Source organism: Hemitrygon akajei, chromosome 9, assembly GCF_048418815.1.
Source record: "Hemitrygon akajei chromosome 9, sHemAka1.3, whole genome shotgun sequence".
Taxonomy (NCBI): Eukaryota; Metazoa; Chordata; class Chondrichthyes; order Myliobatiformes; family Dasyatidae; genus Hemitrygon; species Hemitrygon akajei.
Window position 1 is genome coordinate 95,408,913 of NC_133132.1, and position 27,725 is coordinate 95,436,637.

General features: G+C 40.5%; 1 protein-coding gene across 2 annotated transcripts in view; it reads right to left on the reverse strand.

Moving 5' to 3' along the window:
* Nucleotides 1-27,725, reverse strand: part of prim2 (DNA primase subunit 2) — a 252,834-nt gene that overhangs the window by 82,525 nt on the left and 142,584 nt on the right. For both annotated transcript variants that reach the window (XM_073056525.1, XM_073056526.1), the window contains one exon: nt 25,558-25,625. In XM_073056525.1, coding sequence (XP_072912626.1) covers nt 25,558-25,625 — 68 coding nt within the window. The remainder of the gene's footprint in view (nt 1-25,557; nt 25,626-27,725) is intronic.

Below are 27,725 nucleotides of genomic sequence, written 5' to 3' on the forward strand. Positions count from 1 at the left end.
TCCTAGATCTTTCCTTCATCCCTCTCCCTCCAAGTTTCACCTATCGTCTGGCATTTCTCTCTTCCCTCCCCCACCTTTCAAATCTACTCCTCAGCTTTTTTCTTGCCAAAGGGTTTCAGCCCAAAACACTGACTGTACTTTGTTCCATAGATGCTGCCTGGCCTGCTGAGTTCCTCCAGCATTTTGTGTGTGCTGCCATGAGACTTGTTGTTTTGCAGTAGTAGCAGTTCAGTGCAAATTACAAAATTACTATAAATTACAAAATTAAAAAACACTGTCAATCACACTTATTGTGAGAGTATAACTATTAAGCATCTATTGGAATGAATGCAGACTTTAACAACAGGCTTTTGATGTTAAAGAGGAAGAGTAGAACAAGACGTTAAAAGCATGTCCTGGGGTTGGAGGCCTTTCTGTGTGCGTGATTGGATGGGAAAGGGACTTGTTTTGCTGTTGTTATCTTGTTTTGTTTTGTTATTACTGTTTGTGCTGCTCTGCTGAACATTGTGAACATGCTAAGTTAGCACCAGAGTGTAACGCAACACTTGCAGGCTACCTCCAGCACATCCTTAGGCTGTGCTAGCTGTTAATGAACACAACACATTTCACTGTATGCTTTGATGTACAAGTGATAAATAAATGTGAATCTGAATAATATCTGGTTCTGGTTGACGTACATACCAATTTTAATTCCTGCTTATCTTGACTGTTTACAGCCCAGTTTAATTTTTCTCCAGTCCCTTGATGGCCAGATGACACTGATGAATTTGTATGTTGGTAGCTGCCCTGCTGTATAGCATAGTTCATTATAATCCGAGATGATCCTCTATGAGATTCCCTTATAAGTTTGTGGATTTGATTGGTACCATATCACTTTCAAACAATTGGACTATGAGGGTTTCAATTCCTGCACGTGGATTAATGAACAAATTTGTTTCTGAACTAAGTGTAATCAGCATAGGTAAGAAATTCTTGACCTTTGAAGGTGTCACTTGAAATAATGAAAGTACTGGTTGTTTTTTCCCCCTGTGGATGCAGCTAAGTAATTTACTCAAGAGTTTACAATTTCACAGATTCTTTGACATTTTTCACAAGAAGACAGCAAGAATACCCTTTGAAGTGTGAAAATTTGCCCTCATGCTGAGTTTTTCGCACTCCATTGGTTATTGCACTCGTCATGAAAGGAATATTCTATGATAAGCTCAAAATGTTATCTAACAGTGTCTTCATAATCAGAATTTATTATTCAAAACCAATGCAGAAGATACAACCTGCTAGCAGACCCTGCTGACAGGAAGTCATTTCAAAAACTCAATTGTTGTGCACAGTAGAGACAAATGTTCCTTCGTGACTTGACCCAGTTGATTTACAATGTCCAGATTAGCTGGAAACACTAACATTTCAAATTAAATGAAGCCGATTTCTATAAATAAAACACATTTGCTTTTATTTTTCCCCCAGGTGTTGAATTAAGCAACAAATGTCTGAATCCTGCCGAGCAATAAAAAATATACTCTATGCATCTGCTGAATTTTTTTTCAGCAAAATGATATTTTTTCAATGTTGCGCAAAAGCAGAGCTGCCAAACTGACAATTAAAACATTGGAAAAGTTCCTGATTTCAAGTTACTGATGAATAGCAATAAACAAAATAATTCATAATTGAAGTGAAAACTCATTCAGACCTCCTGCAGAAGGGTTTCGGCCTGAAACATCGACTGTATGTACTCCTTTCCTAGATGCTGCCTGTTCTGCTGAGTTCCTCCAGTATTTTGTGTGTGTAGCTCTTTGTTGACATCACTCTTCCCTCTGATTCATAGTCTTGGGTTCAAGTTTCACATCAGCAAATGAACCACAAAAATCTAAGACAACATTTCAGTGTAGGACTTAGAGAGGAGGGCTGAGCAATAGATAACATGTTATGGCTGACATTAAGCCAAGATCTTAACTACTTTTTTCCGGAGTGAGTGTACACAAAAAATTATCAAAGGCAACCTGGCCAATATGAAATGACAAACATTTGAATTATTTTCTGAACATCATCTCAGATATCGGATACAAAGCGATTAGCTTATTTTGTCATATGTTGATTGAAAATTTGAAACATAAAGGGTTTTGTTTATGTTTAAACAAAAATAATGCAGAGTTTCCAGTTCGCAGAATTTTGCTCATAACTATTGGTCTGCAAATGGAATGAATGCAGATCTGTATGGTAATGAGTAATGACATCAGTTATGCAGAATGAAATACAATTAAAATTTAACATGTGGTAAGAAATAAACCGATAATTATCAGAAAGACTTGCATTTATATGGCAGCATTAAAGATCTTAATCTCCCGCAAGCATTTTCTAGCAATTAAGTATTTTTTGAAGTGCTGCTAATGTTGTAATGTCAGAACCAAGACAATCAATTTGCACTCTGCAAGATCACAAAACAACATTGACCAGATAATCCACTTTCAGTAGTGTTGGTTGAGCGGTAAATACACAGCATTGCTCCAAAGAGAAATTTCCTGCTCTTCAAAATAACACTGCTGGATCTTATACAGCCACCTGAGCAAGCAGATGAGGGCTCAGCTTAACATCTCAGCCAAAATTCAGCACCTCCAACATTGTAACCTTCCTTCAACACTACATTGGCTGAATTTTGACTGTCATGTGAATCCAACGCTGCATGATTGGAAGTGAAAATCACGTCCCATTCTGCAATCAGGATAAATCTCAAAAATACATGCACCATAAAAAACATTCAGATTCATTTATCACATGCACATCAAAACATACAGTGAAATGCAATGTTCGTGTAACAACCAGTTAACGGCCAGATTTGGGAACAGCTTCTTTCCAACTGTGATAAGACTGCTGAACAGATCCTGACCTGGATCTGCGCCGTACCTGACTTGGATTACCTTACTTTCCCTTTTCTATTTTCTAATTATGATTTATAATTTAAATTTTTATTATATTTACTTCGATTTGTACTCCAGGGAGCACGAAGCGCAGAATCAAACATCGCTGTGATGATTATACGCTCTAGTGTCAATTGTTTGGTGACAATAAAGTAAAGTAACCAGCACAACCTAAGTTTGTGCTAGAGGCAGCTCGCAAGTGTCAACACACATTCTGGCACCAACATAGCATGTCCACAGAACACAAACAACAATAGAACACAACAAAACAAGCTCCTTTCCTCCCACCTGCCTACTCACCCACTCCATGTTTAAATGCCAGCACATCAGCGTACAAGGGCAAATTCTTACTTTGGCCTGACCAAGCTTCAATTCAGTATCAACTTCAATGAGTCTTGACCATGAGGTCAAAGCATTTAATTCAATTGAAAGATTGTGCAACAATTATTTTCTGCCTGTACGGTGAGAAACAAATACTGTAGGGAGTGTAAAGGGAGGGTATCTTTGCTCATAGCATAACATTGTAGTAAACCTTTAGGAGGTTTACTTAATATTAGAGAGTATTTTCTAAGGTTTCAAAGGTAAATTTAATGTCAGAAAAATATATACAATATACATCCTGAAATGCATTTTCTTCACAACCATCCAAGATAACAGGAGTGCCCCCAAAGAATGAATGACAGTTAAATATTCCATATTTAATTAATATCCCAAACAGTTCTGCTACAGAGAAACCATTGCATTAGCAGTGAAACCTTACAGCATGGTGGTGGCATCCGTCGGTCTCGAGAGACCATGGATCTGTGCCTGGAGTTTCCAGGGCACAGGCCTGGGCAAGGTTGTATGGGAAACCGGCAGTTGCCCAAGCTGCAGGCCTTCCCCTCTCCACGCCACCGATGTTGTCCAAGGGAAGGGCACTAGGACCCATGCAGCTTGGCACCGGTGACGTCGCAGAGCAATGTGTTGTTAAGGACACAAACACGCTGCCTCAGCTGAGGCTCAAACCAGTGACCTTCAGGTTACTAGTCTGATGCCTTGCCCACTAGGCCACGCGCCAACACAGCATGTTACATGTTTGGGATATGACTAGAGATAACGGGGTTTGGAATACAGGAGCTATCCAATGAGAGAAATGCTGTTCTTTTTTGAGAGTCTGGAAGAGAGATTTTCGTGGTCTTTTGATGGGGAGAGATGAGGAGAGAAGACGCAAATGGAGAGAGCTGGTAAACTGCCGGATGGAGTGGACTTGGAGTGAGGGTCCGAAGGTTAGCGACAATCGGAGGAGGTTGATGGCTTATCTGTGAGCTCCAACGTTTGTGCATTAGACTGTTTCATGATAATGGGCCCTTTTAAAATTTTTTTTGTTTCCTTTACTAACCATATATTCAAATTAAGAATTATAAAGCTCATTCGTTTAATCGCATATTGTGCACTGTCTGTTATTTCGGGGTACTGATTTGTAACAGGGGACATATTGTGCAGCATATAACTAAATGAGATTTCTTAAGTTTGGCCGGGCTGGGGGCTATCACTCCCTATATTAAGCCACTAGTCGAAGCTAGAATTACAATTAGAACCCCACAGAACCCCCCAGCTTCCCCCTCCCACATGTAAGCAGCAACAAAACAATGATCTCCCCTCCCCACCAGCAAAAAGAAAGCATCAGCACCCACCATCGAGCACTCATATGTGCAGCAAAGCAGCAGCAAAGACAGACTTACAGTATCCCAAAGACTACTCGTTCACCCAGTATTCGACATATCACAGGCTCTCTCTCTCTCTCCCTAATAAGGGTGAAAAAAGTGACTCTCTTCCACAGAGAGAGAGGAGGCATAACAAACAACTCGCTGATTTACGATGTTAAAAGTTGCTTTTTATGAACTCTATGCCCAAAGATCTCAGGTCTTTGGGCACACAGCCAGAGATCTATCTCCACCTATTTCCTGCCAGGACACTGACCTTCAGTTTGCCCGTCTCCAGAGCCATGAGATCCTGGAACTTTGAAGGCAAGTTAATCTCTTGGGTGTGTTGCCTCCTATATGCAAGGGACAAGGATGTCTCAGGTTGAACAGTCAGTTGTTGTGGTGCATGTATGTACCAACGACATAGGAAAAAGGCAGGAGGTAATCCTACAAGCTGAATTTAGGTAGATGGAAAATAAATGTAAAAAGCAGGACCTCAAAGGTAAAAATCTCAGGATTGCTGCCCATGTCACATGGTAGTCAGAGTAGAAATAGCAGCATAGTGAGGATAACTACATGCTTGAGGAATAGTGCAGGAAGGAGGGTGTAAGATTTCTGAAGCATTGGGACTAGTTCAGGAGAGGTAGGACCAGTACAAACTGGGGTGTTTACACCTGGGCAGGACCAGGATCAATGTTTAAGCCGGATTGTCTCCTAGTGTTGTTGGGAAGGGTTTAAACTAATATGGCAGGGTGTGGAAATCCAAGCAGAAAGACAGAGGGAAGAGGAGCAGAGACCAAAGAAATAGTCAGAAAATAAATATGTAAGAGTGGAGTACAGAAAAATCAAATGCAAAGGACAGAAAAGTCACAAGATTCTAAAAAGACAGTGAGTGTAAGGGCACTTAATCTGAATGCCAGTAGTATTTGAAACAAGTTTAATGAATTTATAGCACAGATTAGTACAGAGGAGTATGATTTAATGGCCATTACAGAACTATGGCTGCTGGGTAGTGATGTCTGGGAATTAAATATCCTAGGGTATCAGATTATATGGAAGATAAGGGAGGTGGAGTAGTGACTTAGATCAGCTCTAATTTGTTTATGTCACAACCAGTCAACAGCAGATGCCATTTCATTGGTTCTTCGCTTAACCTTGCAACATCTGGACAGTGATGATGCATACAATAGGATGTTCTTCATTGACTACAGCCTGACATTCAATACCATCACCCTCTCAAAATTAATCAATAAGCTCCAAGACCTAGACCTCAATACACCTATTTTCTAAACACAGATAAAATTAAAAAATCAGGTGCTTAGGGACTTGGGAGTCTTAGAGCAGAATTCCCTAAAGGTCAACTTGCAGGTTGAGTTGGTGATAAGAACGGCAAATGCAATGTTAGCATTCATTTCAAGAGGACTAGAATATATGCTGAGCTTTTATAAGGCATTGGTCAGACCACACTTGGAGTATTGTGAGCAGTTTTAGACACTTCATTTAAAAAAAAAAGTGCTGGCATTGGAGAGAGTCCAAAGGAGGTAGGCAAGTATGATTCTGAGAATCTAAGGGCTAATGTATGAGGAGTGTTTGATGGCTCTGGGACTGTACTCAATAGTTTAGAAGAATGCTGGAGGATCTCAATGAAACCGATTGAATATGATAGAGTGGATATGGAGAGTATGTTTCCTATAGTGGGTAAGACCAGAGGACGTAGCTTTAGAAGAGAGGGACGTGCATTTAGAACAGAAATAAGGAGGGATTTCTTTAGCTGTAGGTGGTGAATGTGTAGAATGCATTGCCACTGCTGATTGTGGAGGCCAAGTCATTGAGGATATTTAAAGCGAAGGTTGACAGACTCTTGATTAGTCAGGTTATCACAGATTACGAGGAGAAGGTAGGAAAATGGAGTTGAGAAGGTTAATAAATCAGTCATAATGGAATGATGGAGCAGACTCAATGGGCCAATACTATATAAAACTGAAATTTGTCTCCTTACAGGCAGACACAAAGCAAAGAAACCCAATAGAACCTATTAAAAAAAGACTGTCCAACAGCCAATGAGAAAACTAAAGAACAAATCATGCAAGCAATAAAAAAGTAAGCAAATAACATTCCGAATTAAAGTTCACAAAATTGAGTTCACAACCGCAACGCCAGTCATCACTACAGCTGGTCCAGGCCATAGCCTCAATTCAGCGCAGAGATGAGAGAAACCTTGCCGAGCAGCAAGCTGAACACCGGCCCCTTCCTTGCCTCTGGCCCCAACACCCTGAACTTTTCAGCACTTAAATCTGCCAAACCAGCTGGTTCTTCACTCTGAGGCCTGGGCATCGTCGCTTTGAATCAGCTCCAAGACAGTTTGAGCAATGGCTAAATAACGGCTCCTTCCCCACTCTCAGCTCCAGGCCCCACTGCTTTGATTCGGCTCATCCCCGACCTTTCCAATCCAGCCCGATGTTAAATTGGTCAAACGTCAGCTTGTCCCTCAGGCTCTTGAACCAGAGGGGATAACTTCACTCAGCTTCACTCACTCCAGCACTGAGCTGTTTCCACAAGCTAGGGACTCTCTTTCAAGGACTCGTCATCTCATATTCATGATATTTATTGCTTTTTTTTTGTTTCTTTGTATTTGGCATGAATGCCCACAAGGAATGGAATCTCAGGGTGCATACACATGTACTTTAATAATAATTTACTTTGAACTTTGAATGTAAATTAGGATGAGGTCAGGGCAATAGAGAGAGATGATATAAGATCTAAGAATAGAACTTCATTGCTATTGCTCAAGACAACGAGATTGTGGTACTACTACAGCCCATGCAAAAGCAGATATTTACAATGTGTGGGTATAGCTTAACTTAAAAAAATGAATAACACTCCATCACAGCTAATAACCCTCAAAGGCCACTGACAAGCCAGGGTGTAGCATTATCCAGCTGTACAACAGCACTCAGGAAGAAGCTGCTTTTCAGTCTCACTGTCTTGGCTAAGATGTTTCTCTATCTCCTACTGGGTGGCAGGAGATTGAACAGACAATGTCTGGGTTGGGATGGGTCTTTAATGATGCTACTAGTGCTTCATAGACATTGATAATTGTAGATTGTCTCTAGGTCCAGTAGTTGAGTCCCAGTGATGTGCTGAGCCATCCTAATCACCCGCTGAAGTACTTTGTGATCTGTCTTGCTGTAGCTGGAGTACCACACTATCATTCCGTATGTCAGTAGGCTCTCTATCGCACATCAATAAAAGTTGGGCAGCAATTTTTGGGACAGATTAGTTCTCCTTAAGGACCTCAAGTATTATAGTTGATGATGTGCCTTCCCTACTATCAAGGTAAGGAGCAGAATGTTGAGAAGTAGGAGAAGTAAAGGTGGAGGGTGGGGAGAAATCACAGTTGGGAGTTGTCTATGGTCCACTGAATAATCCAAATAATACTGAAGTAGCACAGGCAATAAAACAAGAAATATCTGATGCAGCTGAAAAGAGGACTCTAATTTGTACATAAATTGGGTGAATCAAGTTGGTCGAGACAGTCTTGTGAAGGACTTCATAGAAAGTATCTGTGATAGCTTTCTTGAACAGCATCTTAGTGAACCTACAAGGGAAAATGCTATCTTAGATCTGGTCCTGTGCAATGACTCAGGTAAAGTTAACAACCTTGCAGTTGGGGATCCTCTTGGAAAGTATGACTGAATTTCTCAAACAAATGAAGGCTGCAATAGTTTGCTCTTAAACCAGTGTATTGTGCCAAAACAAGGAAGATGACAAGGAGCAGAGAGTGGAGCTGGCTAACAGATTGGGAACACAGATTATCTGGTGGGACAGTTGAAGAACAGCGCAAGATTTTCAGTGATTTTTCATGGTACTCAAAAAAAAAGTATATCCCTGTTAAAAGCAGGGAAAGTAAGGATGGAGAGAGCCAGCTTTGGATACACCGACATTAAAGAGGGCATCATAGTAAAAACTCGTGCATACAAAGTCTCCGAGGGTAGTGGGAAACCAGAAGATTTGGAACACTTTAAAAAGCAACAAAGAACTACTGAGCAAACAATAAGGAAAGGGAAAATGGACTATAAAATTAAACCAGCAGAAAATCTAAAACAAATAGTTTTTATAATTATATAAAGCAGAAAAGGGTGCCTAAAGAGAAAATTAGGTTCCTTGGAAGATAAGTAGGGGCACTTTATATTGGGTAATGTGGAAATGGCTGAGGCCTTGATCGACTATTTTATATCTGTCTTCATGGTAGAGGGCTCACCTAACATGACAGAGAGATATTATAAATTGAAGGGATGTGAGAACTTCGATACAAGCTAGAAGGTGATAAGCGAAGCCAGGTAAGTGTGGAAGAGGATGTGATAAATGTTGGAAAGGAGAAGGAATCTGATAGAATCATGGGAGAAAGGGGAGGAGGAGGGCACAAGGGGAAAAAGTGATAGGCAAGCGAGAAGGGGTAGGAGGCCAGAGTGGCGAATAGAAGAGTAAAGGGTGTTGGGGGTCCGGGGGGCGGGGGGTGGGGGAGAGGAGAAACGGAAAGAGAAATCAATGTTCATGCAATCAGATTGGAGGCTACCAAGACAGAATACAAGATTTGTTTCTCCATTTTGAGAGTGGCCTCAGTGTGATAAAAGAGAAGACAATGGACTAACATGTTGGAACTGGAATGGGGATAAGAATTAAAATAGTTGGCCACCAGGAAATTTCACTTGTTGTGAATGGAACGGAGGTGCTTGACCCAGTTTACATTGGGTCTCGCCAATGTAGAGGAGGCCTCTTCAAGAGCACTGTATATAGTAGATGACCCCAACAGACTCGCAGGTGAAGTTTTGCCTCACCTGGAAAGACTGTCTTGAATGAAGGTAAGGGAGGAGGCATTTCTGTCACTTGCAAGAATACATGCCAAATGGAAAATTAGTGGAGCAGGACAAAAGAACAAGGAAACAAGGGAATCATGGAGTGAGCGATTCTTATGGAAAGTGGAGAGCAGGGTGGGTGGGGGGGGAGAAGTAACAATGTGTTTGACGGTAGGATCCTATTGAAGATCGTAGAAGATGCAGAGTATAAGATGTTTGATGCTGAGACTCATGGGTCGTTGGATGAGGACAAGAGGAAGTTTATCCGTGCTGAGGTGGCAGGAAAACAGGGTGAGCGTGGGAAACTGAGGTCATCTCTGCCAGATGGCTTAATGTCTGTATTTCGGAAAATTCGTGAAGCTATTGTTAAGGAAAAAATAACAGGACCTCTGATTAGAAATGATTCCATCAAACAGACAAGGTATGGATTCATGAAGGGCAGGTCCTGTTTAACAAACTTATTGGAGTTCTTTGAGGGTATAATGAGTGCGGTGGCTAGAGGGGAACAGGTGGATATTGTATTCTTGGATATCTAGAAGGCATTCAAGAAGACTTACCCATAAGATACGGATCCATGTAGAGTTGAAAGTAATGTGTTAGCATGGATAGAGGACTGGCTAGCTCCTGGAAGGCAGAGAGTTGGGATAAATGGATTCACAATGAGTGATGAACAGAGTGCCGCAGGTATACGATATATGTACATTATTATATTATACATAAATGATTTGAAAGAAAGAACCATGTTTATTGATGACACTAAATTGAATAGAAAAGCAAATGGTTCAGAGAATATGATAGATAGAGATAGAGATAGAGATAGAGATAGAGATAGAGATAGAGATAGAGATAGAGATAGAGATAGAGATAGAGATAGAGATAGAGATAGAGATAGAGATAGAGATAGAGATAGAGATAGAGATAGAGATAGAGATAGAGATAGAGATAGAGATAGAGATAGAGATAGAGATAGAGATAGAGATAGAGATAGAGATAGAGATAGAGATAGAGATAGAGATAGAGATAGAGATAGAGATAGAGATAGAGATAGAGATAGAGATAGATAAGATAGATAGATAAGATAGATAGATAAGATAGATAGATAAGATAGATAGATAAGATAGATAGATAAGATAGATAGATAAGATAGATAGATAAGATAGATAGATAAGATAGATAGATAAGATAGATAGATAGATAGATAGATAGATAGATAGATAGATAGATAGATAGATAGATAGATACTTTATTCATCCCCATGGGGAAATTCAACTTTTTTTCCAATGTCCCATACACTTGTTGTAGCAAAACTAATTACATACAATACTTAACTCAGTAAAAAAATATGATATGCATCTAAATCACTATCTCAAAAAGCATTAATAATAGTTTTTAAAAAGTTCTGCAGAGATACTGATAGGTTAACTGAGTGGGCAAGGGTTTGGCAGATGGAGTACAACATTGGAGAATGTGAGATCATCCATATTGGAAGGAAAAATAGAAGATCCGATGAAATGGTGAAAGATTGTAGCACTTGGGAGTGCTTGCGCATGAATTGCAAGATTGGTTTTAAAGAAAGCAAATGGAACATTAACCTTCATTGTTAGGGGGAATGAATTTAAGAGCAGGGAGGTTATGCTGCAACACAGTCTGAAGATATGCTGAGGGCAGCCTGCAAGTGTTGCCAACATAGCATGCCTACAACTTACTGACCATAATCTGTATGCTTTTGAAGCACCCAGAGGAAACCCATGCCATCAGGGGAAGAACACGCTAACTCCTTAGACAGTGGTGGCAATTGAAACCCTGATCACTGATACTGTAAAACATTATGTTAAGTGCTATGCTATCATGCCACCTAATCATTCATATCAATATTAAGCATGTACATTATCACAGAAAGCACTTCTTTAATACTAGGATATTCTTCCAAGGAAAAGACAGATGCATGGTACCCAGGTCGCACGAAGGACACCCTCTGGATAAAACACTTGGATAAGTACATGGATATTGGGAATTTGGAGGGAAATGGGTCAAACATAGACAACAGCTCAATGAGCACCTGGATAGCACAGTTGAGATGGTCAAAGTACCTGTTTCCATGCTGTATTAATTCTATGACTCTGACCAACTCTTCACTATTTTTATACCCCCAGAAGACCTCTAAATACTTTTTATATTAACTGCCAATCTGCTACATTATTTTCACTGTTTCTCCTCTACCTGGACCCTCATTCCCCTCAAACAAGATGCTTCCCACCATCCCAATTCTAATTCAGGTTTTTCTTCTTGTGAGCAGTCCCTTGGGATCAAAATCAAAGTAAATTTATTATCACAGTATATATATGTTACCATATACTGCCCTGAGATTCATTTTCTTGCAGCCTTTTACAGGAAAATAAAGAAATACAATAGACTTTATGAAAGTTTAACAAAGACTGACAAACAGCCAATGTGCAAAAGATGGCAAATTGTGAAAATAAAATACAAATAAAACTGAGAACGTCAAGTCTATTGTCATTTCGACCATAGACTGCTGGTACAGTACGCAGTAAAAACAAAACAACGTTACTACAGGACCTTGGTGCTACATGAAACAACACAAAACTACACTGGACTATGTGAGACAGCACAAGGCTACACTACTATACTACATAAAACAACATAAAAACTGTACTAGACTACATACCTGCAAAGGAGTACATAAAGTGCACAAAACAATGCAGGGCAGTACAATAATTAATAAACAAGACAATAGGCACAGAAGAGGACAAATTACAATATAATAATAAATGGTGTAGATGTCAGTCTAGACTCTTGAGTATTGAGGAGTCTGATGACTTGGGGGAAGAAACTGTTGCAGTCTGGTCATGAGAGCCCGAATGCTTCGGTATCTTTTGCCAGATGGCAGGAAGGAGAAGAGTTTGTGTGAGGGGTGCGTGGGATCCTTCACAATGCTGTTCGCTTTGCAGGTGTAGCATGTGGTGTAAATGTCTGTAATAGCGGGAAGAGAGACCCCGATGATCTTCTCAGCTGACCCCACTACCCGTTGCAGAGTCTTGCGATCCGAGATGGTGCGATTCCCGAACCAGGCAGTGATGCAGCTGCTCAGGATGCTCTCGATACATCCTCTGTAGAATGTATTGTATAGTCCTTGAAAGAGAGTCCATATGTTGTGGAAGTACTTCAGAGCTGTGGTCAGTGAAGTTGTCCACACTGGTTCACAAGCTTGATGGTTGAACGGTAATAACTGTTCCTGAACCTGATGGTATGGACCCAAGGCTCCTGTATCTCCTACTTGACAGAGCATGGCCTGGATGGCCTTGATGATGAATGCTGCTTTCTTGTGGCAGCTATCCATGTAAATGTGATGGCTGGGCTGTAACCACCACTTTCTGTAGCCTTTTCTGCTTCTGGGCATTTGTGTTTCCATACCAGACTGTGTTACAACCAGTTAGAATACTGTCCACAAGAGAATACTCCAATCTACTCTCATCTACAGAAGTTTGTCAAAGTTCGAGGTGACATGCCAAATTGAGGATGATTTACTTCCACTCCAATAGCGTGGAGTCTGCGGTGGCTGATGTGGACATATCAATACCATTGATGTCCTATGTCCAGCAAGCAGCTTGGAGGTGATATTCTCTCTGGCATTTATGCTGAGCTTCAGTGGGTTCGTGCCACCCCAAACAAGTTCAAGTTTAACTGTCAATCAACTATACACAAGAATACAGCCAAATGAAAGAGCTTTGCTCTAGGGACAAGGTGCAAAACACAGTACCAATAGCACACAAAGCACAAAGCAAATATAGCACATATAATTACAATAGCACTAAAACTTCACGAAAAAAAATCCCAAGTCCCCAAGTGTCAGGTCCTGTATATTGATGGTGCATGGGATGATTAACTCCATTCTGAGAAGTCACATGATAGAGATTCACATGAGTGTGGCATTTTCCCCCCCATAAATAAGAAAGTTTTGAGAACATTCTTGAATTTTCTCTTTTGTCCACCTGATAATATCTTGCTGTGACAGACCTTAGAAAAGAATCAGGTTTGGGCACGTCCTGTCCATGGAAGCCAAATGAGAATTTGCAGACGTTTTCTGCTGACTCTGCAGTGGTTGGGTGTATCAGAGATGGGCAGGAGTCGGAGTAGAAAGGACTGTTGAACAAGTTTGTGGAATGATGAGGAAGGAATCACCTGCTCTGAATATGGCCAAAACCATGGAAATGATGATTGATTTTAGGAGGAAGAGGTTATGATGAGTCCTGTATACATTCTGGGAGAAGAAGTTCTGATGGTGGAGGATTACAAATATTTGGGTGTTCACCTTGACAGCAGACTCTATTTTCTAAGGAAGCTGAAATCCTTCAATGCGTGCAGCAGTATAGCGCAGATATTTTAACAGTCTGTTGTAGTGAGTGCAGTTTTCTTTGCCGCTTCATGCTGAGGCAGCAGCACCTGTGCTGGTGATGGAAAAAATACTATATAAAGTCATCAAAAAGACTGGATCCGTCCTTGGCAGACTCAATATTGAGTTAGTGGTGGAGAGGAGGTCACTAAACAAACTGTTATCCATTATGGACAATCTGGCACACCCTCTCCATGACCTACTGAATAAGCAGTGGAGCACCGTCTCGAACAGACTCATTCAGCTCTGCAGTCACAAGGATCGTTACAGAAAAGCTTTCCTATCAAACGCAGTAAGCATATACAACAGCTCATCTCCATACAACAGGAGAACATACATCATAGTCCAATAGTCTGTTTTATTATTTCATACATTATTATTGCACACTGGTTCACTATTGTGTATATTATTATTCTGTACACCCTATCCTCGTTATATGCACCTTCAGACTGTGCGGATTCACAGTTATGCGAGGAGCCCTGCTTTCCCGCTGATATAAGTCACGTGTATGCACCTCACAATCTCACTCCTGCCAGTCTCGCATTGGTTTTGGCAAGGTGTGGATGTGCAATCTTGCGCTCTTAAACTTTTGTTGGTTTTACCTACAGCGCAGTGATTTTGTGCTTGAAATATTTAACTATGCCTCCTAAGCGTCCGATGTTATATCCTGGGCCATCAGCCGAGCGGCAGAGAACCGCTTTAACACTTGGAAAAAAAGTTGGAAATTATAAATGGCGTGGCATCAGGTAAAGGTAAGACAGCTCTGGGACGTTACTGCCCAGAACAGAATCTTGCCTTTAAAGTTCTTTTATTGCTTGACAATGCGCCAGCCCATCCTAAACATTTGGACAGCATTCATCCTAACATAACCGTGCATTTCCTGCTGCCTAACACAACATCGCTGATTCAACCACTTGACCAAGGTGTGATCCATATTCAAAGCGTACTTTTTTTTTACGGCGAACTATCTCTCAGATGCTGCAAGCAACAGACAATTTTAAAAATCCCGGGAGTTTACCAATGGGGAGGGAATGGTGGAAGTCGGAACACTTGGTACAAATGGCGATGGACATGGACCCAAGTTTATAACGGATTCAGCATTTCAGTCATTCCCTGCCGTCAATGCTTCTTCCCTACAAGCCAATTTATGCTGAAAAACAAAATGCTGCCAAGCAAACAACCCTGACCACTTTCTTCAAACCAGTGTCATCTCCTGCTGCCAGCAGTTCTAAGAGCTCTGTGGGTCTTCCTTCATCCCTTGCTGCGCTTGATGATCCTGACGACCCACAACCATCCACCTTATCCATGTAAAGCTTCCTGACACCACAACAACCACTCATCTCCCGGAGCAAATACACCTGCCACTGTTGGTGAGTACCGTACACATTAGTTAATTTAACTTTCTATGATTTATTACATTGAATATTACCTTAAATTGATTAAATATAATATGAATGTTGCCTTGTGGTTCTGCTTCTGTGTCGTATTGGTATGAAAATGTGAATAAATTACAGATAAAACATATTCAGGAAGCCCTCTGGAATGCAACCCTATTTTCTCCATTTAAATAACTATTCACATTATGCGTCGACAGCGAGGAACATATCCCCCGCATATAATGAGGATAGGGTGTGTCTGCACACTGCTAAGTGTGTTTTTAAATGATGCTGTTGTAACGAAAAAATTTCCCACTCAGAATCAATAAAGCATTCATCATTATTATTATAATAAGTAGAGGTGGGGATGTTGATTGAGGAGAGGGTGCTGACGTTGGTTCTTTTACCTTGCCAGTAGATTTGGAAGATTATGAGAGACAGTGATTGTGGAACACCTCCGATGTTTAACCTGCCAGAGGATGGTCCACATCTTGGAAGCACACAGGAGGGTGAGAATCATTGCTGCATGGAGCTTTTTGTCACATTGAGGATTTGATCTTCAGATGTTCTTTTCCTCACAAGACCAGAGACCATGCTGGGCATAGCAGGTGAAGCTGAATTTCATTACTGATGGATGCCTTTACTGTGATAGTGATCCTGATATATTTAGAATCAGAATTTGAAGAAGGTTTAATCTCACTGACATATATTATGAAATCTGTTGTTTTGCAGCAGCAATACATTGCAATAGATTAAAAAAACTATAAATTACAATAAGAAACATATATAAAAATAATTGAAATAAGTAGTGCAAAAAGAGAGCAAAAATAGCAAGGTAGTTTTCATGGATGGTCATTGTCCGTTCATAAAACTGATGGCAGAGGGAAAAAGCTGTTCCTAAAACTTTGACTGTGTGTCTTTAGGCTCTTGCACCTCCTCTTTGATGGCAGTAATAAAAAGAGAGCATTTCCCGGGGGTAGGGGCACTTAATGATAGATTCTGCTGTTTTGAGGCACCACATTCTGAAGATGTCCTCAATGCTGAGGAGGCCATGATGGAGCTGGCTACATCTGCAAACCTCTGCAGCTCTTTCCGATTAGAATTGGTCAATTTTTCACTCATTGTGAACCTTCTGAGTCATGCTAGTACTGAAACTTGTTCCTCATCTGTGACATTCATCTTAATCTTTCTATCTCATTCAATGTCAAGAAAACTCTGGCTATGAATGATCCATCTCCCCACCACCCATAAGAGTATACAGATTCTGTACCTCAGCCATCTCCTCTTAGAACACTATCTGTCACTCAATTATAATTTTGTTTACCAATCTTTAATTCCATGCTACTATGACCATTTAACTAGCTGCTCTTAATCCCTTTTTAAAATTTGCTGCCCTTCAAATACACTCTTTACTGGAATGTGATACTATGATCACCCTTGCTCGAATGTTTACTTAGCTAAAATGTTCACCTGACATACCTCATCCCCTCAGAATCAGAAAAACAATTTTTTCCTTTCTCACTAGACTGGAGTAAAACTAGTAAAGAAAATACATTTCAAAATATCTACACCTCTTCCCTTTACAGTATACTGGCTACTTGTTTATCAGAGTAGCTATAGAGTTCATTAACATTAATTACTGTGCAAAGAAACAAGATGCGGATACTTTGAAAGGAGTGTGGGAGTGGAGAGTAGGAAGGATTTGTTTTGCTGTTGTGTCTGTCTTGTGGTAGACTGCCTGCGCATTGCTCCGCTGAAGATCCTGAGCATGCAATATTGGTGTCAGAGGCACCGAAACACTTGAGGGTTGCATCCAGCATATCTTCAGACTCTGCTGGTTGTTAATGCAAATGACCCATTTCACTGTTTATTTTGAAATACATGTACCTAATAAATCTAATCTAATGAAGAGGTGAAAACTGCTCCAGCAATAAATATATGATGAACATGTCTAGCAACAGGTGGCTGTAGACCAGCATCTACTAACTTGAGTTACTTTAAAATAAAATATTTTGATCACTATATAACTTGGAGTAGAATTCTCGCGACACCACTGAAGTCAATTATAATCATTCTCATTGTTCAGTATCTCCAGATACAATGGCCAATGTGTTCACAAAAGTCAAGAAGTTTGGGCTTTGAAATGGATTCTATTATATTTATATATCCTACTTATATGAGAATCTTTCAAGAGACATTTTGGTAAATACATTTTTTACTTCCATCGTTGTGCATCAAAATAACAGAAATCTCAAAGCTTCTTCTCATCTACTTGGATAATGGCGTTTGGGGAAAGCCACCTGAAAGGAGCTGCCAAATGTGAGAGGCTCATTGTCTCTGCCTGTTCCTGCCTCACTGAGCTTGTTTCCTCATACCTCGATTCCATTCTATCCCCTTTGGTTCAGTCCCTTCCCGCCTTGCATCCGTGACACTTCGTATGCTCTTGATCTCCTTCGTATTTTCAATTTCCTGGCCCCGACCGCCTCATTTTCACTATGGATGTTCATTACCTATACACTTCTATCTCCCATCAAGGACTCAAAGCTCCCAGCTTCTTTCTTAACACAAGACCCATCCAATTCCCCTCCACCACCACTCTCCTCCATCTGGCAAAACTGGTCCTCATCCTCAACAAATTTCCCTTTGGCTCCTCCCACTTTCTCCAGACTCGAGGCATAGTAACTTCCATCTCCAAAGGGATCCTACTACTAAACATAACTTTACCTTACCACCCCCTCTGCTTTCTGCAGGGCTTGCTCCCTCTGCAACTCCATTGTCCATTCATCCCTCCCCACTAATCTCCTTCCCAGCACGTATCCCTGCAAGTGTTACGCCTGCCCATTCACCTCCTCCTTTACTTCCTTTCAGGGCCCAAACAGTGCTTCCAGGTGAGGCTACAATTCACCTGTGAATATGCTGAGGTTGTCTATTGTGTCCAGTGCTCCCAATGTGGCCCCCTCTATGTCACTAAGACCCATCGTAAATGGGAGGACTGCTTCCTTGAGCACCTCCCCCTTTTTTCTTCTATTTGCCTTCTGGTCTCTTATTTCTTCTCATCTACCTTTCACTTCCCTGGGTCCCATCCTCCTTCCCTTTCTCCTACAGTCTACTCTCCTCTCCTTTCAGATTCTTTCCTTTCCAGCCCTTTACCTTTCCCACCCACCTGGCTTCGCCTATCACCTTTTAGTTAGTCTCCTTTCCCTCCACCCATTTTTTTATTCTGGTATCTTCTCCCTTCCTTTATAGTCCTGAAGAAGGGTCTCAGCCCAAAACATCAACTCTTTATTCATTTGTATAGATCCTGTTGAGTTCCTCCAGTATTTTGTGTAGGCAGCTGTAGAAAAAGTTCCCTCTAGTGGCCAAATAAAAAGATTTTTAACCTACTGCAAAACAAGTGTTTCACACAGAAGCTGCCTTTAAATCCAAAAGGCCCTTGTTAGTACTTGCACCCCATACCAGTAGATTTCCACCCTGTTCCTCTAATCCTGACAAACTATTTTTACCTCTCTTGATGTGTTTATCTGCTTCCTCTTAAATGCATCTGTCTTGTCTTCCTTATCTACCCTCTTCAGCAGAGAGTTCCATCTCCATTATGGACTTGCTTTGGATGAACATCCTCCAATTTCTTTTTCATTGGAAATTCATAGCCCACAGATTTGAACACTCAATGCACAGGGAAGATTTCTATGATTTCCCTATTTGGCATGAAAGCCTGAACTCAGGTCCCTTCACAGCCTTCTCTTTACCAGGTAAGAGTCCACGTGATAAAACCGAGTCCGGCCGGTGGTGTAGTAGCATCCACACGGGACTTCAAGGGGAGTGGTCCCAGGTCCAAGTCCAGCAAGTTCCTTGCACACTTTCCATCCATGCTAGGTTAAGTGTCAAGCTAGTAAATTGGTCTCAAAAACGCTAAAAAAAAATGGCAAGGTCGTGGCCCAACGTGCCACAAGGCGCCGAAAGGAACAACAACGATAAAAATATACCAGTGAATTTATTTTTAACTTATCCCTTTAACTTCTGGAACACTGTCTACTTACTCCAGATCTGATCTAATAAAGAAGATAAATAAATTTATAACTTTTCTCACTGTCTTCAGTCCATAAAAATCTGGTGTTAACCAATAAACAGCAGTGTACACGGGGCCTGAAGATGTGCAAAAACAAAGGTGATTTTTAGCTGGAGTTTGCAGGGAATGTCTTACTTATTTTACTTAATCCATCCACTTGGTGATAATGCTATTGCACAATAATAAGTCATTCCAGTCCAGTCGTGGGAATGGTATGTAACAAAATAAGTCTTTCCCTCAATGCCAAAAAAATATATAAAGAGCTGCTCACTGCTCCCATCAATGGTGCGAAGTTTCGAAGGTTGGGAGCTTCAGGTTCTTAAAAATGACCTGTTCTGGTCCAACCATGTAGATGCCACAGCCAAGAGAGCTCACCAAAGCCTCTACTTCACAGCAGACTATAGTAGCTTGGCAGATTGCCAATTTTTATCAATTCACCAGAGAAAATGATCTATCGCAGTTTGGTGTGGTAACAGGTGGCGCAAGGGACTGAGAGAAGCTGCAGAGAGTTGTGGACACAGATCAGCACATCACGGGAACCAGCCTCTCCTCAATGGACTCTATCTATACTTCTCACTGCCTCAGTAAAGCAACCAAAGTAATTACTTTAAAGTAATCAAAGACCCCACCCAACCTGGACATTCTCTCTTCTCCCATCCGACCAAAAATAGTAATGCCTAAAATCATGTACCACCACCCTCAAGGAAAGCTTCTACCCCACTGTTGTAAAACAAATGAATGGTTCCCTAGGACAATTAGGTGGACTCGAGACCTCACAACCCATTTTGTTATGATCCGGCACCTTATTGTTTACTTACACTGCACTTTCCCTGTGGCTGTTACACTTTATTCTGCAATCCGTTCTTATGTTACCTTGTCCTACGTCAATGCAGTGTGTAATGATTTGATCTGTATGAACAGTATGCAAGCCAAGCTTTTCACTGTGCCTTGGTTCAAGTACAATATACATCCAGGCTGCAGACATTCAGACAATACCTCAATAGTACACCCCTCCCCGCCATCAGTAGCATCTAAATGAAGGCAACATCTATCATCAAATATCCCCACCATCCAGGTTATGCCATCTTTTCACACTTGTAAGATTATTAAACAGATGACAAAATGGACCCTAAATCTCACAAACTACTTGTTGTCTGCCTCCACTGCACTTTCTGTAACTGCAAGTCAATGCTGTGTTCTGTTACTGTTTTCATTTGCATTGTTTAATGAAATGACCTGCATGATAGCACACAAAATGTTTTCACTGTAACTCGATACATGTGACAATAATAAACCAATGTAACCCGTAGCAGAAAGGGATACACAAACCTCTGAACCTCCACCATCAGGTTTAGGCATAGCTACTTCCTTTTAACCATTCTGTCCTTCAACCAACCTGAAAACCCTCATCACTAACCCAGTCTAGCAACACTATGACCACTTTGCACTAGAATGGACTTTTTTCTTTATGTTCTATTTGTATTCTTTCTTGTGTAATTCACATAATTCTAGTGACTGTTATGAAGTTGCTGCCACCCACAGCACTAATCTGCTAATTGAATTTGCTGATGACACTACATTGATTGGCCTAATCTCAAACAATAACAAGGTGGCCTACAGGAAAGAAGTCATCTCTCTGACACAGAAAACAACCTCTTCCTTAATGTCACAAAAACAAAGGAGCTGATTGTGGATTACAGGCGGAATGGAGACAGGCTAATCCCTATTGACATCAATGGATCTGGGGTTGAGAAGGTAAACAACTTTAAATTCCTCGGCATCGACATCACCGAGGACCTCACGTGGTCTGCACCCACCAGCTATGTGGTGAAAAAGGCACAACAGCACCTCTTTCACCTCAGACGGTTGAGGAAGTTTGGTATGGGCCTCCAAATCCTAAGAGCTTTCTACAGGGGCACAATTGAAAGCATCCTGACTGACTGCATCACTGCCTGGTATGGGAACTGTACCTCCCAGCACATCTGTAGTTGTGAACTTCCCATGATTCAGGACATCGACAAAGACAGGTATGAAAAAAGGGCACAAAGGATCATTGGGGACCTGAGTCACCCCAACACAATCTACTTCAGCTACTACCATCCAGGAAACTGTACCGCACCATAAAAGCCAGCACCAACAGGTTCTGGGACAGCTTCTTCCACCAGGCCATCAGAATGGTTAACTCACACTGATTGACTGTTTTAGACGAAGACGTAATGTAAAGATTTTTATTCCTCATGTACGTGAAGGATGCAAGAAATAAAGTCAATTCAACTCAATTCCTAATGTCAGTGCCCCTGCCAACATTACCCCTCATGCAAACACAGGGTTAACTTTTAATCTGGTGCCAAATCAACCATCACAACAAAAAATATCAAATCACTTATCAGAGGAACTGAATCAATTGTTGATTCTTCCTATACAATAGATCTTCCAGGTCATGCTCTCTTCTCACTACTACCATCAGACAGGAGGTATTGGACTCTTAAGTCCCACATCACCAGGTTCAGAAACAGTTGCTACCCTACAACAATCAGGTTCCTGACCTTCACTCACTTCAACTCTAAATTGACACTACAACTCATTCTCAGTATTTACAGTACTTACTTATATTTTTTATTTGCACAATCTCTCTTCTTTTGCACAATGGTTATTTGTCTATGGATCGTTTTTCATAAAATTCTATTGTATTTCTTTATTTTTCTCTAAATCCCTACAGAAAATGGATCTCAAGGTAGTATATGTTGACATAAATAATTTAGTTTGAATTTTGAATTGTGAGCAATTGGACAATATTTTTCTTTTAATTTAAAACTGACTGAAAATGTAGCATGTATAATCTTCCAAACTGTCCAAGTAGAATCAACAATGCAGTGCACCATCAGAAGCAGAAAGAGATAAAAGATTGCTACAGGTCGACCTTCATTAATCCGGCACCATTGGGATCTGCAGAGTGCTGGATTAGTGAAAATGCCGAATTACAGAAAGATCATATTAAGCAATAGCTAACCTTTAAAATATCATGTAAATCAGTACAAGTTAGATAATAATGAAACAGAAATATTAAATGAGCAGCAAGTGAAATTTTAACAAAGTAATATACTGTACAGGCACAAATAAAAAAGGGTACAGGCAAATGTACAGGAATTAACTTATACAGAATAGCTGACCACTTCCGCTTCAAAGGTGAGATGTTTAATATACCTTCAGGCAAAGTTACATGTTTGTAAATCTTTAAAAATGAGTGAAGCATCAGGAACTGGTGCTGAAACTGGCACAAGAATTTCCTCAAAAACTGTTGATGTTGGTGGCAGCACATCTGGATGAGCAGAAGCAGAAGTCAGAGAAAGGAGGTCTTCTATACGCCACATTTCACGTGACCGCCAGGCGGCTGGGGATTCAGCGCTGGGCTCTTCCCTCTTCACTCGCAGTTACTGAAGGAATCCTCGTTAGTTTCTTTTCCTCTGCTTAGTAATATGCTTAAATTCAGCAGGTCGCCACGTCTGATCTGAGGTCGTAGGCAGAAGAGAACGGAGCGCCGACCAGGTGCTGCCATAGGGCAGTGTGTGACTGCTGGAAGGCGGGTGGGTGCTGGGCGGCTGCACCTCATGCAAATGATATTAATAAATGCAGGAAAACAAGCAGGAATCGCCTGTCTGTGCTTGCAAGAGTGCACCAACACGTGAACAGATCTAGCGCAATTGGTACGGTAGCCCGGGAAATTTGAAATTACAGTTGTGTGGAAAATTTGAAATCAGTGCCAGATTATCGAAAGAACTGGATTACAGGTAGTTGGATTAGTGAAGGTTAACTGTAATACAAGAAAGCTAAAGCACAACCAAACAGACAGTGCTATCCTGCTCTCCATTCTTCCTGCTTCAGGCCCATGCCCAATGGACACATCATTACCAGTGACAAAACAAGACTGCAAATGAACAACCCCACATTTACCCACCTTGAATGAACGTTCTTTGCCGTTACAACCAACTATCGTTATGCTACGCATGTTTGTCTGCACACATGGAAAGGGCATGTTGAGCTTGCCCTGAAGCACAGATAAAAGATTTGAAATTTTAAATTTTCTGCTCCCTCAGATATAAAGGTAATTAGTTGGTGATATATGTCATTGCCTATTTAGATCAGGCATGGTCACAGCTTTAGTGTTACGTCAGTTGGGGAACGTGATCAGAGAAATTCATACATGGGAGTTCTGCACAGATCTAAGAATTAAAATAATGTTCAAGGACTTTAAAGGAAAAGAGATAACAACACAGAAAACCTACAGCACAATACAGGCCCTTCGGCCCACAAAGCTGTGCTGAACATGTCCTTACCTGAGAAATTACCTAGGGTTATCCATAGCCCTCTATATTTCTGGGCTCCTTATACTGTCCAGGAGTCCCTTAAAAGACCCTATCGTATCCGCCTCCACCACAGTCACTGGCAGCCCATTCCATGTATACACCACTCTCTGTGTAAAAAAAAAAACTTACTCCTGATATCTTCTCTGTACCTATTTCCAAGCACCTTAAAACTGTGCCTCTCGTGCTAGCCATTTCAGCCGTGGGAAAAAGCCTCTGACTATCCACACAATCAATGCCTCTCATTATCTGGACTGATTCAAAGGATTCAACATAGTTTTGTGCAGTGGAGATCATATCTCACATATCTGATCGAGTATTTGAGGAAGTAACCAAAGAGATTGATGGATGTTAGGCAGTGTATCTAGATGGACTTGAGTAAGACTTTTGACGAAGTCCCACATGGTCAGTTGGTTCTAAAGGTTAAGGCATAAGGGATCCAGGGATGTAGTGGAATTTAATCCAACATTGGTTGGGTGAGAGGGAGGTGTTGGTTCAGTGTTTTTCTCACTGGAAGTCTGTAATAAATGTACAGGGGTTCGTGATAGAACCTGTAGAAATTATTTAGATGAGAATGTAGTGGATGTAATCAATAAGCTTGTAAGTAAGATGTAGTGGATCATAGATCAGCCAGATAATTCAATGGAAAGATGGCAAAAGATGTAATTCACCTGTGATGTAATGCACTTTTGGAGATCAGATTCTGGTAGGGCAAAGTAAACAGCAAGGACCTAAGATATTGATGAGCAGAGAGACTTTTGTAGCACAAGCCCAGAGTTCCCTGAAAGTAGCGAGACAGGTGGATAGGGTAATGTAAAGAACATTTTGCATTCTTGCCTTCGGAAGCTGAGATATTTAGTATAAGGGATGGAATTCCATGTTGTGTTGTACAAAACATTGGTTAGAGCACACTTAAAGTACTGTGTACAGTTCTGGTCACACACAACAGGAAGTATTGGTAACAGTAAGGAGAACACAGAGCAGGTTCACAGGTATGTTGCCTGGAATGCAAGGGTGTAGTTAAAAGGAGAAATTAGTTGAATGGATAATGGTTGAATTGTTTGCAAAGGTGGCATTTGAACGAAAACCGAATGATACCAGTGGATCTGTAAAGGAGAGAATCAATGTATTAACAGAAATAGAATCAAGAGATTTGGATTTTCTAAGTTAAACATGAAGACAGCAGATCAGAAAGGAGCTGGAGAATGGTGCATTATTAGGGCTTTGCTGAGGAAATGAAACAGCAGGGGTTTGAACCTTAAGTGACAAAAGCCATGGGATACTTGGCCAATGGGTTTAAGAAGATGACCAAAGAAGAGAAGAGGGTTCTCTTTGCATTCTAATCGCAGACAAATCCTTAACTGAAAATGAGATCCAACATAAATTACCAACAACAAACAAGGTATAGCCCAATATATAAAGAAAATGTAGAACATTCCGGCATCCAGTTTTCTTTGCAGTTTCAGCATGAAATGCTAAATCTCAGTAATGTGCCAGTGTTTCTGTTAACGCAAACCATTAACAGACGTCATTTACAACATGGTAACTAAGCCCTATTTTCACTCCTGGTGGAATGTTTCAGAGTACACACTACAATCAAGCTGCAATAATGAACTTTCTGCAACACAACTTTAGTTATTTTAGAAAGGGTACCCTTGATCAATGAACTGAACTACATGCCCATTATTCCTAAAATAGCCAATAAATATTTAAGTTTAAGCTTATGAAAGCAATTTAAATATACATAAGAAAAATACTGCAATCTTACAGTGAAATTGTTCATTTTGACATTATAGCTCAGATCTTGTATGCAGCAAATCACTATCATAAGATCCTCATCAGTGCAGGATTAAATTTAGTTTACCAAATGTAAATTGTTGTAAAAAGGATTATTACCTGAGGTGGTTCAGCAGAGGTTGCAGACGCTCATCTGACTGTATAAAAGGCAGCGATCTTGATGTCAACTATAGAAAAGAGATAATTTTCCAATGAAATCCCAAACAAAAGACAACGTTTATAAATGTACAAGTAAAACTATTTCACTCTTTGGGTCAACTGTTCATCTAATTCATAAATTTAAAAGAACACAATTCTGAATAAGAAAATCAGGAAGGAATGTAGAGACTGGAATGCAGCAGCTCCAGCCTGATGTCCAGTCTAAGCCTTCACTCTGTAGTCCTTCCTTGCTCCACAATTCTCGATACAAAAATCTATCAATCTCACCTTTGTAATTATCATTAATCCCTTTCCCCACATATACCTGGTTAGTGTTAAATAGTAGAGAGTTCCAGATTTCCTCTACTCTCAGTATAAACAAGGGCAGTTAATTTCATTACCAAACTGCCCAGGTGTAATTTCAAGGTCATGCCACCGTGTTCTGGATTTCTCCTCTGAAGGAAATGTTTTCTCTTCATCAATTAAGTCATCCATTAAGTATTTATAATCAAGGAAATGCAAATCTAGTCAGTCAACTGTGTGCTTATAATTTAAACCTTTTTGTGGTGATATTATCTATATAATAAATGTGTGTTATATCGAATCCATACTGAAATATTCTTCCTGAGGTTCTGGTGCTCCGAATTGAGGTTAGCATCTAAATCAGGAAGATTTGAGGTCTCTAACACTGCAACATTTCATATTCTAGCAGCTTGGGAAAAAGCACAGTGCCGGAAGGTTGCTTGGCCATTGTGAGTAGCCCATATGAAGTTTTGGATCCTGGTGCTTTTGCAATCCAAAAATTCTTCAAAAGTCAATAATAAGGCAGCTGTATTATTAAGTGTTACAAGAACAAAAAATGAACAAAGAGCCAAGAGAACAAAGAAATTGTGGTTATCTTCTACCAGAAGTTAGCTTCAACTAAAAAAAAACAACATTCCAATAATGAGAATTAGCGTATAAAATAGCCATATTCAAGTGGCCCAACAGCTGAAAAAGAAAAACTAAGAAGCCTCTTGGAAAATACAAAAGTAGCCATACTGCAATAACTGGAGTATTCACTGAATACTCCATGTAAGCAGGCAATTATATAAACATACAAGTATAGGACAGTTAAAATACAAGGAAATTAAATTCTACACCTACTCCAACAATAGTTAGGCAACTGGGTGAAGTTAAAGGCCATGAGGGAGAGAATAGGTTACAGGGAAGTTAATTGAACAAATGGGACTTATGGGACTGCTTGGAAATTGGACTGCTTGTGGAACTGATTTGACTCCAGGTCTAAATGTCCTATGATACTGGGGAAATATTAAATCTGCATTATTTCTTGATTTCCAATTACAAGATTAGAGTGATTTATAGACCCTTAAATCTCTCTGCCCAAACATTGACCCTAGTTTTTTGAAGCTACTGTTGTGACACTGTAGATCCATCTATCAGCTCCCTCACCTTTTGCAGATTAGAGATATTCACCAGGTTTTCAACAAGGTTCCGTTCTTGAGAAACGTTTGTAACCTAACAGTTCACAATTCAGAAACATGGCCATGAACCAAGTCCCAACACAGGAATAGATGCCTACAGAGGTGGGTTGTCCTGTAAGAATGGACAGACTGTTGAAGCGCCTTAAATCTCATTTTGCCATTCTATATATAAAAAAGCTCCTATTGACAAATTTAGCCTAAGCCCATCAGGGACAAAAATATTATCTTATTTTAAAAGATTTTACTGCACATGCAGTTTTAAATGCTGATGACAGTTGTAACAAGAACATCGCTGCTGGCCTCAATGGTATGTCTTCAGATAAGACTCACAAAATGGACATCAGCATGTTAACTAGAATGTATGGTTCTCAGGTGCAATGTAGTAAAATTCCAGTCAGTATCAGTCACCAGCAGCCCCATAGCAGATGGAAATTCCATCCTGCTGTTCTTTATTTGTGAGGGTTGAACACAAGTAGAGATAGGTTAGCTTTATTTGCCACATGTGCATCAAAATGTACAGTGAAATGCAGCATTTGCGTCAAAGACTGAGGAAGAAGCCTGCATGTGTTGCCATGCTCCTGGTGCCAACACAGCATGCCCAAAACTTACTAAATCCCTAACCCGAAGGTCTGGAATGAAGGGAGG